General features: G+C 39.4%; 1 protein-coding gene across 2 annotated transcripts in view; it reads right to left on the reverse strand.

Moving 5' to 3' along the window:
- ICA1 (islet cell autoantigen 1, 69kDa) overlaps positions 1–13474 on the reverse strand; it is a 138807-nt gene that overhangs the window by 51601 nt on the left and 73732 nt on the right. For both annotated transcript variants that reach the window (XM_011974733.1, XM_011974732.1), the window contains exons 6-7: positions 4581–4706; positions 3172–3270 (exon numbers count right to left, since the gene is read on the reverse strand). In XM_011974733.1, the coding sequence (XP_011830123.1) occupies positions 3172–3270; positions 4581–4706 (225 nt within the window). The remainder of the gene's footprint in view (positions 1–3171; positions 3271–4580; positions 4707–13474) is intronic.

Below are 13474 nucleotides of genomic sequence, written 5' to 3' on the forward strand. Positions count from 1 at the left end.
AATTACAAAGTTAAAAATGCTACAAAAATCTATTTATTATAAAAAAAATTAAAATGAAGGAATATGTCAGTAAAAGTAGAATCAATATAATTATATTAGGCTTGGGTAAAAAAGCAATATTTGTTGTCACATAAAACATTACAACAAAATATCACAACAGTCACTTGGATATTTTTCAATTCATCTTTATAATAAAATTATTTTGTAAAAGAATTATAACTCTATTTCCTACAGAAAGGTTCAGTAGAAGTAAAACTTTGTACTTCTTGGGGCATGAGTTACATCTCTGTAATTCTGTAGCAAAAAACTTGTCCCTCCAAACAGGATGCACCGAGTGTTTAACACATTAATTATCATCCTTCATCAAGCATAAAACTAACAGTCAGGAAATACAGCTGCAATGGCACAATTACCAACACACTCAGAATACACCCTGAAGCAAAGAAAACAAATGGCTTGCTTTTCATTAACAGAGCTTGGCAACCCTTTTTAAAGACAATGTTTTCTTTCCAGTCAGAGTCCCAAAAGGCATTTCAGGGGTTATTTGCTTAGGTAAATCCACAGAATAAATTAATCGTGGAAATATTTACTTAAATTTCAAAATGGCCATTATCAACATACAGTGCCATTCAGAATAAAATTATATATATTAAAAGATGACTTGATAAAATACAAATCTTATAAACACAGGACATGTATTAAAAATACTGGTGCAAGAGGGTTGAGAAGTCACACAATATCCTATCCTTGTATTTTACTGTGATACATAAAGTATTAATGGTTTCCATCTTCATGTTTTGTGGCATACAAAACAATATGCAATGTACTTATATGGATGTAATAGTTGTGTCATAACAGGATTCCATTATATCATATTTGAGTCCACATAAAGAAAAATATTAGGTTGGTGTAAAAGTAATTGTGGTTTTTGCCACTAAAAGTAATAGAAAAACCTGTAATTACTTTTGCACCAACCTAATAATTATCTATCAGCTTGAGATTCTAATGTAATATGTCATCATTGAAAGCCTAGATGAATAACATTCTAGAGAGGTAACAAAAGAACAAAAGTACAGTTTATTTGGTTGGTTTCTGAACATTTATTCTTAATATTACCATAACATCATCATTATACCTTAACAGATACATTATTACTCCCACTAAGATTATACTAAATTATCTGCCCAGAAATGCTCTAGCATAATCAGCTTGATCCTCTCTGCAGGATAAATGTCGTAGCAAAAATTAAGGAGCCATATTTTCCTCAGCACAGGAGGCCAGGGATACACATATGGGTTAATTGTAATATAATCTTATGATGAACTATTACTTAATTATGAACTATTACTTAAACCATAATTTAAGGAAGGTTCTGGGGATGTAAAATCTAACAGATAGTCATCTGCCCAAAATATTTGTAAGTATGTCCTGAACTACTGCTGACAAACTTTCACTAGATTATCTGCCCAGAAATGCTCTAGCATAATCAGCTTGATCCTCTCTGCAGGATAAATGTCGTAGCAAAAATTAAGGAGCCATATTTTCCTCAGCACAGGAGGCCAGGGATACACATATGGGTTCTTCCATGCTTGTGGCACAACTTCAATTTCATGAATTCACATTGTACTTTATATGCAACTAACTCATGGCCTGAAGTTCTTCTGAATTATATCTGGGGTAGGCATCATTTCATCTTGGTGTATGTAATGTACAGTTGTCTTGTAAAAGACAGATAACCTTTGAAATGATATATAAAAGAAAACCCGATTCACATTCATGCCCTCAACCCTAAAAGCCTCTGCCTCATCAAAGAGTAAAATCCATGGGATTTTGCTCAGGCCTGTATAAGAATTGTGAATAGTGTGAGTTATACTTTTAACCAGTCTGCCTTGGTCAGAATGCCTGCTTCTGAAGGTGCTGAAAACAGCAGTAAATCAGAGATGATGAAGCTCCTGCCAACACTGGTAACATTGCCAGTGTGAAGGGGAAGGCTGAGGGCACACTGTGTACAAAACATTTGGCTGGACAAAAGAGGATACATAAGAAATAAAAGGTCCTTCCCCTTTCCCTGAAGTGCTTATAGTTGACAGAGCAAAACAGTACACACTCTGAATGCATTCACCATGCAACATGCCAGCTAGTGCCAATCAATGGGCGTGCAGCCAGCTGGGAGGGGATAATGAGGAACAAATTCTTTGGCCAGGTGTCCTGTCTGCAGTACAAGGTGAGCGGACTTTCCCGGGTTCCTCTTGGAACCTTCATTTTAAGGGCCAAGGTCTTAAAGCATTTTTTGGTACTTGATAGTTGCAGTGACATTATACACATCTCAAAATCAAAAAGTGATTTAAGGCAAAAAAAAAGAATTTTAATGTTTTGATGTCTTGTCAAGCAAGGTGATGAAATGCATACAAATTGCTTGAACAATAAAGAGCAAGGCAAGTTCAAGGTGAACTTTAGCTAGTTCATGCCTCTTTTTTTCTTTCAAAGACATGACCTGGCAATGAAGTAACCACTGTTCTCTCATCATTCTTAAAATCCTTTTGGAACCAAAATCACTTCTTTATCTCAATATGCATTCATCTTTTGTAACCAGGAGAGAGAAAAACAACTCCATGTGCAGATCCAATACTGAGAATCAGACACGGTGCATGTATCTCTTCTGAGCCGAAAAATCATTGAGTTTAATACTGCTTTTTCAATTAGAAAATACTGCTGTCGTCTTACAGAAAAACTCAATTTTATGTTGGATGGTACTCTCAGAATAAAATGATACATTTCAGAAGTAAGGGAGGAAAGAAGGATACCTTCTTAAGTGAGGATATTTGAATATAATAATTAAAAGTAGTTTATGGGACTTGTACAATCTCCCCTTTAGCAATGTCAAACAAGTATTTTAAAGGAGCAGGACCAATCATTAGACTCAAGTTCACCAAAATTCATCTCCCAGTAACATGTATCCTAAGGTTCAATTTGTGTTTTTGGATTGCAGTAGATTATCATTGTATTGAATCCTGACGCAGTTAAAAAAAAAAAAGACTCTGCTTGGGGCACAGTTCTCTTTGGCATTCTGAGTCCTGGAATTATGACGCTTTCTGCAATGGACTTTGCTTGTGATACAAACAAAATTTCACTTTTCTCAAGATTTTCTAGTGGCCCCTCTAGCTTCCATACCTTTAAAGTAGTAAATTCATATGGTTGATAACCTTTGAAGCTCTCATGGATGGCTGCCATAGTGTGAGAAGTTTTCTCCCAGAAATGAAGTAGAGTGGTCTGCAAAGAAAGACAGTAAAGCTATTAATGTTTTGAATGCCCAGTTCTAGTCCTGGGCCCCAGGGAAGTATGACTCTCTGTAGCTTTGAAGATTCTTTAAAACATGATTCTAACTCATTCCCAAGTTTCCCATTATGCTCCCATTTACACTCTGTATTTCAGCCAAACTAAATGCCTCCCTCTTTCCCTGAATGCTGCCTCCCAGAACTCATCCTGCTCTCACCACCTGGGACCTTCTCCTCTCCATTCTCTTTTTCTCATCTGATAAATCCTCCAAAACCCAGGGTAAATAATTAACGATCTATTGTTGCGATCCCTCAGCTGATTCTATTTCTCCCTCTTTAAGCTTTCATTGGATTCCTTAGAACTTATTTCACTTAGCACACCCTGCTCTGTCCTAGAGGTATAGAAAAATAGACTTCACTATCTCCAGATTCTTCCTAAACTTTGAGCTCTTTGAAGACAAGGAACCTGGTCTTAATTTTTTTTTTTTTTTTTTTTTTGAGATGGGAGTCTCTCTCTGTCGCCTAGGCTGGAGTGATCTCAGCTCACTTCACCTCCCAGGTTCAAGCAATTCTCTTGCCTCGGCCTCCCAAGCAGCTGAAACTATAGGCGCCTGCCACCAAGCCCGACTAATTTTTGTATTTTTTTAGTAGAGACGCGGTTTCACCATGTTGGCCGGGCTGGTCTCGAACTCCTGACCTCAAGTGATCCACCTGCCTCGGCCTCCCAAAGTGCTGGGATTACAGGCGAGAGCCACTGTGCCCAGCCCTGGTCTTGACTGTTATATTTCCTACAACATCCAGCATTCTGTATCCTGCCCTCAGTTGGTGCTCAGCAGCATTGCTGATGGACAGTGTTATCTGGAAGGAACTCAGAGGCTAACAGGGGAAACAAAAACACATGCATCGAATACTGACAACCTGATGAGAAAGATATGCCACGAGATGGACAGACACAAAGCTAAGTGAGTTTAGAGGAGGCTTACTGGAAGAGGTGACATTCTGTCTGGTACATTAAAAAGAATGGAATTTGGAAAGGCACGGATGGAGGAGAAAGGCACTCCAGGTAGAAGGGACCCCATAAGTAAATGTAGAGAAGTGGGAAATTATGGTATATACAGAGAATAACTACTATTTGGTTTGATTAAACTGTAGGATGCTAGAAGGCAGAGATGTGGGAAGTGAAATTATGGAAAGGCATTCAGAGCTTCACAATGGCCAAAGCATACTTTTAGCTCAAACACCATTTTTATGTTACTTAAACCTCGTGCCATCCTTGGTTCATTGCAACAAACATCATTTTGTTACCTGGTATGTTGCTAGCATGTGAGACAAGAGATTGCATCTGCTTGCTCCGAGAAGATCCACTTTTTGACACACATCCATCTTCAATTTGTCAAAGTTTTTTTTTGCAAGGCGCACTTGTGTTTGTACCTATGAAAATAAAGAGGAATTTCTGAATCACTCTAACCCTTAAGTAGGTAAAATTTGCAGGTGAGATGAGACCAACAGCAGGCCTTTTCTCTTTCACATATGAAAATACTTTTGAAAATTCCAGACAAATGGGAAGATGTTACAACATCCATTCTTTACCTCCAAAGGAGCCAAATGGGAGTACAGCACATTATGATTTTATAGCACACTTGCCATCCTAATTCTATTTTTCTTAGTCTAATGTTAAAATTTCTTTCTTCTCAAGGCATTCACAAACTGACCATGGTTGGGAGAAGACTGGAGACAAGCAGGGTGGTGAGGAAATCATCTTTGCTCCATTGTTTTCCTACAGTCTTTGGAAGCTGAGTTCCTGTATACCCTTCACTCAGCTTCCCCTAAGGTTAACATCTTACAGAACATGCTACATTTGTTAAAACAAAGAAATTTACATTGATACAATTCTATTTACTAATCAACAGACTTTATTTGGATTTCACCAGTTTTCCCACTAATGTGCTTTTTCTGTTCCAGGATCCAATCTAAGATTCCATAGGAGGGAATTTTGACACAGCCTAAAAAAACTTTCCCATGGATGAAACTTTTTACTATTGAGTAATGTGTACGAGCAATCCTCAATCGATCCTTGAACCATACAGGAATTCAGGGATGGAGTGAAGGTCAGGGAAACATTCAGAAACATCTACTTTACACATTATTTCATAACAAAATAGGAAGTTTTACAATTTGATACAGCTGCATTGAAAATTGTGAAGTTGAGGCCAGGCACGGTGGCTCAAGCCTGTAATTTCAACACTTTAGGAGGCTGAGGTGGGTGGATCACTTGATCTCAGGAGTTTGAGATCAGCCTGGGCAAAATGGTGAAGCCCCATCTCTACAACAACAGCAAAGGCGTGGGGGTGCACGCCTATAGTCCCAGCTAGTAGGGAGGTTAAGGTGGGAGGATCACTTGAGCGTGGGAGGTGGAGGTTGCAGTCAGCCAAGATTGTGCCACTGCACTCTAGCCTGGGTGAGAGTGAGAGCCTGTCTCAAAAAACACAAACAAATAAACATACAACAACAACAAAACCAAAAAACAAAACAAAATATGAAGTTAAAATTTCACCTTCCTTCAATCTAAAGTGTCAACACACAATAGTTTGGCTAGAGAAAACCAGTCAATTTTTCAAAAACCACCTTACTGAGGTATGATTGACATATAAAAAGCTGTATATATTCAGTGTATTCAGTGTGATGAGTTCAAATATTAATTTATCTCAGATCATCATAAAGTTATAGATAGTAGATAGGTTACTGAGAGTTGGAAGTAATACTGATGTATTAACAATAACTCTTTCGTCATAGGATACCAGGAGGGCATGGACAATGTTACCTTGTTCATCATTATATTGCCTAGCAACCTGGTGCAAAGCAGGTACTGAATACATATTTGTTGGCTGAATAAAGACATTTTTCAGGCCATTGCAAAAGATGAGGTATTTGCATGCATTTTAAAGTATAACCTTTAAAGTAGTTTAAGAAGTGATGACTTTATTTTCTAATAAAAATAAATACATAGATCATTTTATATAAAATACATTCATTTTTACCACCAATATGAACATACTTGCAATGTATAAAATTATAGGATGTTATATAATAATACTAAATCTAACAGTGAATACAATTTACTTATCACATGCCAGCGTCATTCTATTTTGGCTGCTGTTATTACTGTCTCTTACTGATGAGGATTGAGAGACTTCATCAAGGCAAGTTACTCACGGGCAGGGCTGGCATTCTAAATTAGCTGGCCTGACTCCGAAGCCGTGCCATTCTGCCTCCCAAGCAACTTACACTACTCACTGGAAAATCAAGAAGCTCAGAATTACAATTGTACCCAGAAATATAAGTTTTCCCTGAAGGATTCTATGGAATTGGGAAATAATGAGGTAGTACATTGACCACCACACTGATAGAAAGAATTAATATTCTATATGAATAGAATCTTGTGTCTATAGCTATGTCAAACCCGTACTAAGAATTCTTCTGTATTCTTGGTTTACAGATCTGGGAAGATCAAAGAACAGCAGCCACCCAGTTCCTTTCAAACTGACCATACCATGAGCTGGACGATTCTCCACTGTAGAGCAAAGAGCCAGTAGTTTAAATTCCTTGGGAGCTCTGACTATAAAAAGAGTCTAGGAGGAGTAAGTGTTAGAGATTTCCTACCTCCCTTTGAGAGGAATAGGAAGGCAGAGAAAAGAAAACCTGATTTCTGGAGGGGAGAAGTGGGGGAGTCTAGAGGGGAGGATGTTCACTGTAGATCCCTGTGTTGGTCATCAGTTGCTCTGGCCAGGAAGGCTGCCTCAACTGGGGTCCTGAAAGGCATCTGTCTTCAGCCTTTTCCTTCAAAGGGGAAGAAAATACACACGGGAGTGGGAGCTTTCAAGTATGCATTCATTCAACACATATTTACTGAGTGCCTGTTATGTATCAGGACCAGTGCTAGGACCTAGGGTGTCTGTAAAGCTGTAAAGGAATAAGGCACATAACACGGAGTCAACAAATATTTATAAATGAATGCACACAGCATAAAGACCCCCTCATCTCTTAAGGAGGCCAGACAAATTAGCCACTATATTATAATAGAATGGGTAAATTATAAACATAGAACTAAGAGGAACAGAGAGACAGCACAGACAAGGAAATGATAAATGCTGGTGGTGGAACAGAGTGGGGGTAGGGTTGTAGGATGATGGCATTAAAGCCGTAACTAATGGCCTCCCTGTATTCTCATTCTTTGCCCTGTAACTCTGTAGTGTCCTCCTACTCTGACTCTGAGCTCGGCCATGTGACTTGCATTGGTCAATGGGATGTTAACAAATGTAATGAAACTGCAAGCTTGATAAAACAATGCCAGCCTGTTTCCACTTTCTCTCTTGCTTCTTTGAGATGGCCATCAGAATATGCCTGGGCTGACAAGTTGGAGGGGGGTAAGAAACATATGCATGCAAGAGACATGAGGAGGACAGACCAGTTGTCCCAGCAGATCAGTCTTTGACCAGCTGACTCCAAGACATGTGAGGGAGCCCAGCCATTATCTTCGGAGGCCCTCTCTGCCCACAGCTGACCGCAGACACAAGTGAGCCCACAAAGACGAGAATGGCCCTGCTTACCATAGCCTTGTGTGCAGTGAGAAATGCTTATTGTTTTAAGCCATTGAGTGTTGTGGTTGCTTATTTCACAGCATTACTGTGGTGACAGACAACTGATATAAACTGTAAGGAAACAGACAATGAAGGCTTCTGAAATGATGTGATATATGAGGTGGGTCTTAGGCATGACTAGGAGGTACAAAGTAAATATAAGGTATCCATAAGGCTGGCCTACTTATATGGAACCTCTATATTTTCTAATGAAATGCAAATTAACTTTTTCTGCAGGGGTGTGAATTTTGCTTTTTCCTTTAATATAATCAGTTACTCATAGATTCTCTTATATCTTAGGAGAAAACTCATTTCACTCGCTTGTAACACAAAGCTCATGAATTAGTGTAGCTTGAAACGTGCCCTAATTTAATTTTGTTTGAATTTTGTAAGGTAATTTTAGAAACCTAGAAGACAACTACAACACTTGACCCAATGATTCTGAAAGGCCATATGCTTTGTATGTCAACAATGATTATTAAAATACTTAATGCACTGCTGAGTTTCCAAATGCTGAGCCCTTTCCCTGCCAAACAAGGAGGATGCTACACTGTTGGGTGTTTTGAATACAGCAAAGTTCATTTAATATTTTGTGCTCCATGTATGCTCTAGAAAACACATTTCCAGCCTGAAGCCTGAGGTTAAAACACCAAGGACATAGGCAAGCATAGGCCACTACCAAGAGTCTAATTTCATATGCCTCCAGATGCACTGAAGTGACAAATGTTTTGAATATTATTCTTCTCAACCCTGGATAAGATATATTCTATTACATAAATATCTTGAGGAGCTCCTGTGGTTTTCAAGGCCCTTTAAAATTTTCTTCACTCAAATAAATGTACCCTTTATTTCTTAGTTTTATTTCTGTTACCCCATCTCTCTTCTCTTATTCTCCAAGTTGTAGGAAATGGCCATTTATTTATTTATTTATTTGGAGATGGAGTCTTGCTCTGTCACCCAGGCTGGAGTGCAGTGGTACAATCCTGGCTCACTGCAACTGCTGCTTCCTGGGTTCAAGTAATTCTCCTGCCTCGGCCTCCCTAGTAGCTGGGATTACAGGCCTACACCACCATGCCTGGCTAATTTTTGTATTTTTAGTACAGATGCGGTTTCACCATGTTGGCCAGGCTGGTCTTGAACTCGTGACCCCAGAAAATCCACCCTCCTCAGCCTCCCAAACTGCTAGGATTACAGGCATGAACCATTGCGCCTGGTCTAACGGCCATGTATTTTAGCGCCTCCTTAGTCTGGGTTCTGTCTTCCTCAGGCCACAGCAATTTGGTTTACCAGAGAAAGGAGCAATGACTTGACTGGCAAAACAAGAGGGCACTTCTGCGTACTTATTCCTCCTAGCCTGAAATTCTAACTCTTAGCCCCAACTTGAACAATGCATGGTGAAGCCAAAGCTATTCGTCCTTTCAGTTCAATCTGGCTTTTCTATCCAGTGGTAAGGTCTTTATTATTCTACAACCAATAATATGAGAGTAGTTTTGCATTTTTCTAAGAGTTTTATTAACCTTACAAAATAAAACAACAATTCTACTCTTATTTTTGTATCTTCTTATAGGAGATAGCGCTGCCCTTAGATCCGTTCAGTCAGCAAATACTTACTGAGTATCTTCTATATGCTGGTAGCAGTAGGCACAAATGGAATTGATAGTCCAGTGGGTATTTTTCAGATCAGCAAAGGTGTAACTATGAACTGAGTGAGGTGCTCAGAAGGAAAGTCACATAGTCCCTCAAGAATGATTGACCAAGGAACCTGACCCAGAGGATGTCCTCCAAGGACGTGGTGCTCAACCTCCACTCTGAAGGACTAGCATGATTAACTATGCAAGCAGGGAGAGAAGTCCAGTGGAGGGAGAAGTGCGTGCAAAGGTTGTGGGGTGGAGGACGATACGGCAGGTCCTAGAGCTGAGAGTAGATCAGTGTAGCTGGGTTGCTCAGAACAAGCAGGAGGGTGGGATGAGATGAGGCAGAGAGGTGAGTTGCTGCACATCCTGGAGCAGCGCCTTGTTGGTATGCTCAGGATTTTAATTTTTATGCTGGAATAGCAGAAAAACACTGACGGCTTTTAAGCAAGGAAGAGAGAGGATCCTATTTTCAGTTTGAAAGATTACTCACTGCAGTGGGAGATGGACTGAAGGAGAGAGTTGAAGGTAGATAAGAATAGATCTGGGCCGGGTGCAGTGGCTCATGCCTGTAATGTGCACTTAGGGAGGCCGAAGTGGGTGGATCACCTGAGGTCAGGAGTTTGAGACCAGATCTGGCCAACATGGTGAAACCCCGTCTCTACTAAAAATACAAAAATGTGCCAGGTGTAGTGGTGTGTGCCTGTAATCCCAGCTACCCGGGAGGCTAAAGCAGGAGAATCGCTAGAACCTGGGAGGTAGAGGTAGCAGTGAACTGACATCGCGGCACTGCACTCCGGCCTGGGCGACCGAGCAAGACTCTTTCTCAAAAAAAAAACAAAGAATAGATCTGGAGTCAAGAGGAAAGATGTCAGTAGTTTAGATTTGGATAGTGATGCTGGATATGGAAAATACTGCTCTGATCCAAGAGACACTTAAGAGGCAAAGCAGGTCCTGGTAAGGTGCTGAATGCTGGGGTGTGAAGGATGACGTCTCTGTATCTGACTACCCCAGGCTTAATGTTATCGTCTGGCTTGCCTTTTCCACCAGCCACTTCTACTCACATCAACTTCTCATGGACACCTCAGACCCAGGTGTTCAAGACCAGCCTGGGCAACACGGCAAAACCCTATCTCTACAAAATATACAAAAATTAGCCAGGTTGGTGGCACTTGCCTGTAGTCCTAGCTACTCAGGGAGCTGAGGTGGGAGGATTGCCTGAGCCCAGGAGGTCGAGGCTGCAGTAAGCTATGATCACACCACTGTACTCCAGAAGGAGCCTGGGTGACGGTAAGACCCTGTCTCAAAAACAAGCAAACAAACAAACAAAAACCCCAAAACAGATATTTATTTGGCTTCATTAAAAGAGGATCTTTTCATTTGAGTCTGATGACCAAGACCTCTCGAGGGCCAAATAACCAAGAATTTTGCTGAATTCCTTTAATTAACACTTCCTTTAATTAACAACTTATGTTACCTCATTTATCATATATGCATCCACTCATGGGAGAAGCAATTTTCATATTTTATTATGCAAAGAGGTATGTGTAAGTGAATGTGTGTGCACCACACATGTTGTGGGCAGCCAACAGTAGACTTCAGGATCTATTTTTGGTCTCCCCTCAATGATATCCTTACCTCATTGAAAAAATGTTTCTTCTCAGCATTCCCCTTGAAAACCAGAACAAGGATGTCCTCTCTCACTACTCCTATTCAATATAATATTGGAAGTCCTAGCTTTGAGCCATCAGGCAAGAAAAGAAAGAAAAGGCACCCAAATAGGAAGAGGGGAAGTCAAACTATCCCTGTTTGTAGATAATAATACTCTATACCCAGAAAACCCCATCATCTCTGCCCAAAGCTTCTTGATCTGATAAACAACTTCAGCAAAGTTTTAAAATACAAAATCAATTACAGAAAAAAATAATCAGCATTTATATACACCGACAACAACCAAGCTGAAAGCCAGATCAAGAATGCAATTCCATTCACAATAGCCACAAAAGGAATAAAACACTTAGGAATGCACCTATCCAGGAAGGTGAAAAATTTCTACAATGAGAACTACAAAACACTGCTCAATGAAATCAGAGATGACACAAACAGATGGAAACATATTCCATGCTCATGGATAGGAAGAATCAATATTGTTAAAATGTCCATAACTGCCCAAAGCAATCACAGGTTCAATGCTATTCCTATAAAACTACCAATGACATTCGTTACAGAAGTAGAAGGATCTATTTTTAAATTTCACATAGAACCAAAAAAGGAGCCTAAATAGCCAAGGTAGTCCTAAGCAAAACGAACAAACCCGTAGGTATCACATGACCTGACCTCAAACTATACTACAAGGCTACAGTAACCAAAACAGCATATTGGTGTTATTAATTACCAATAAAAGGTAATTATTAATAATGACCTATCATGAAAGGAAGCTTCAATTTACTTCTTAGGGCTAGATTTCTCCGTGGGCCTATATGCACATAAGGCAAAAGCACGGTACAGTTACAAAAACAGACACATAGATCAATGGAGCAGAATAGAGAGCCCAGAAATAATGCCACACCCCTACAACCATGTGATCTTCAACAAAGTCGACAAAAACAAGTAATGGAGAAAGGACTCTCTATTCAATAAATGGTGCTGGGATAACTGGCTAGCCATATGCAGAAGATTGAAACTGGACTCCTTCCTTATACTATACAAAAAAAATCAACTCAAGATGAATTAAAGACTTAAATGAAAAAACTAAAACTATAAAAACTTTGAAAGATAACCTGAGAAAAACCATTCTGGACATAGGACCTGGCAAAGATTTCATGACGAAAATGCCAAAAGTAATTGTAACAAAAACAAAAATTGGCAAATGAACCAAAGTAAACTAAAGAGCTTCTGGACACCTAAAGAAACTATCAACAAAGTAAACAGACAACTTACAGAATGGAAGAAAATATTTGCAAACTATGCATCTGGCAAAGGTCTAATATCCAGAATCTATAAGCAATAAACACATTTACAAGCAAAAAACTAACCACCTGATTAAAAAACAGGCCCAAAACATAAACAACACTGTTCAAAAGAAGACACAGCCAAGAAGCATATGAAAAAATGCTCATTACTAATCATTAGAGAAATGAAATCAAAACTACAATGAGATACATCTCACACTAGTCAGAATAGCTATAAAAAAGTCAAAACATGACAGATGCTGGTGAGGCTGCAGACAAAAGGAACGTGTATATACTGTTGATGGGAATGTAAATTAGTCAGCCTTTGTGAACAACAGTTTGGTGAGTTCTCAAAGAACTTAAAATGGAATTACCATTTGACCCAACAATCCCATTATTGAGTATATATCCAAAGGAATGTAAATCATTCTACCATAAAGACACATGCACACATGTGTTCATCACAGCACTATTCATAATAGCAAAGACATGGAATCAACCTAAACACCCATCACTGGTAGAGTGGATAAAGAAAACGTGGTACATAGGCACCATGGCATACTACACAGCCATCAAAAGGAATGAGATCATGTTCTTTGCAGCAACGTCGATGGAGATGGAGGTCATTATCCAAAGTGAACTAACACAGGAACAGAAAAACAAATACCTCATGTTCTCACTTAGAGTGGAAGCTAAACATTGAGTACATATGGACACAAAGAAGGGAACAACAGACACCAGGGCCTACTTCAGGGTAGGTGGAGGGCGGGAAGAGGGTGAAGATAAAAAAACTGCCTATCAGCTACTATGCTTATTTCCTGGGTGACAAAATAACCTGTACACCAAAATCCCCTGGCATGCAATTTACCTAAATAACAAACCTGCACCTGTACCCGTGAACCTAAAATAAATGTTAAAAAAAAGCATTATTAAACAAACAAAATGCCGGGCGTGGTGGCTCACGCCTGTAATCCCAGCAC

Source organism: Mandrillus leucophaeus, unplaced genomic scaffold, assembly GCF_000951045.1.
Source record: "Mandrillus leucophaeus isolate KB7577 unplaced genomic scaffold, Mleu.le_1.0 Scaffold148, whole genome shotgun sequence".
NCBI lineage: Eukaryota > Metazoa > Chordata > Mammalia > Primates > Cercopithecidae > Mandrillus > Mandrillus leucophaeus.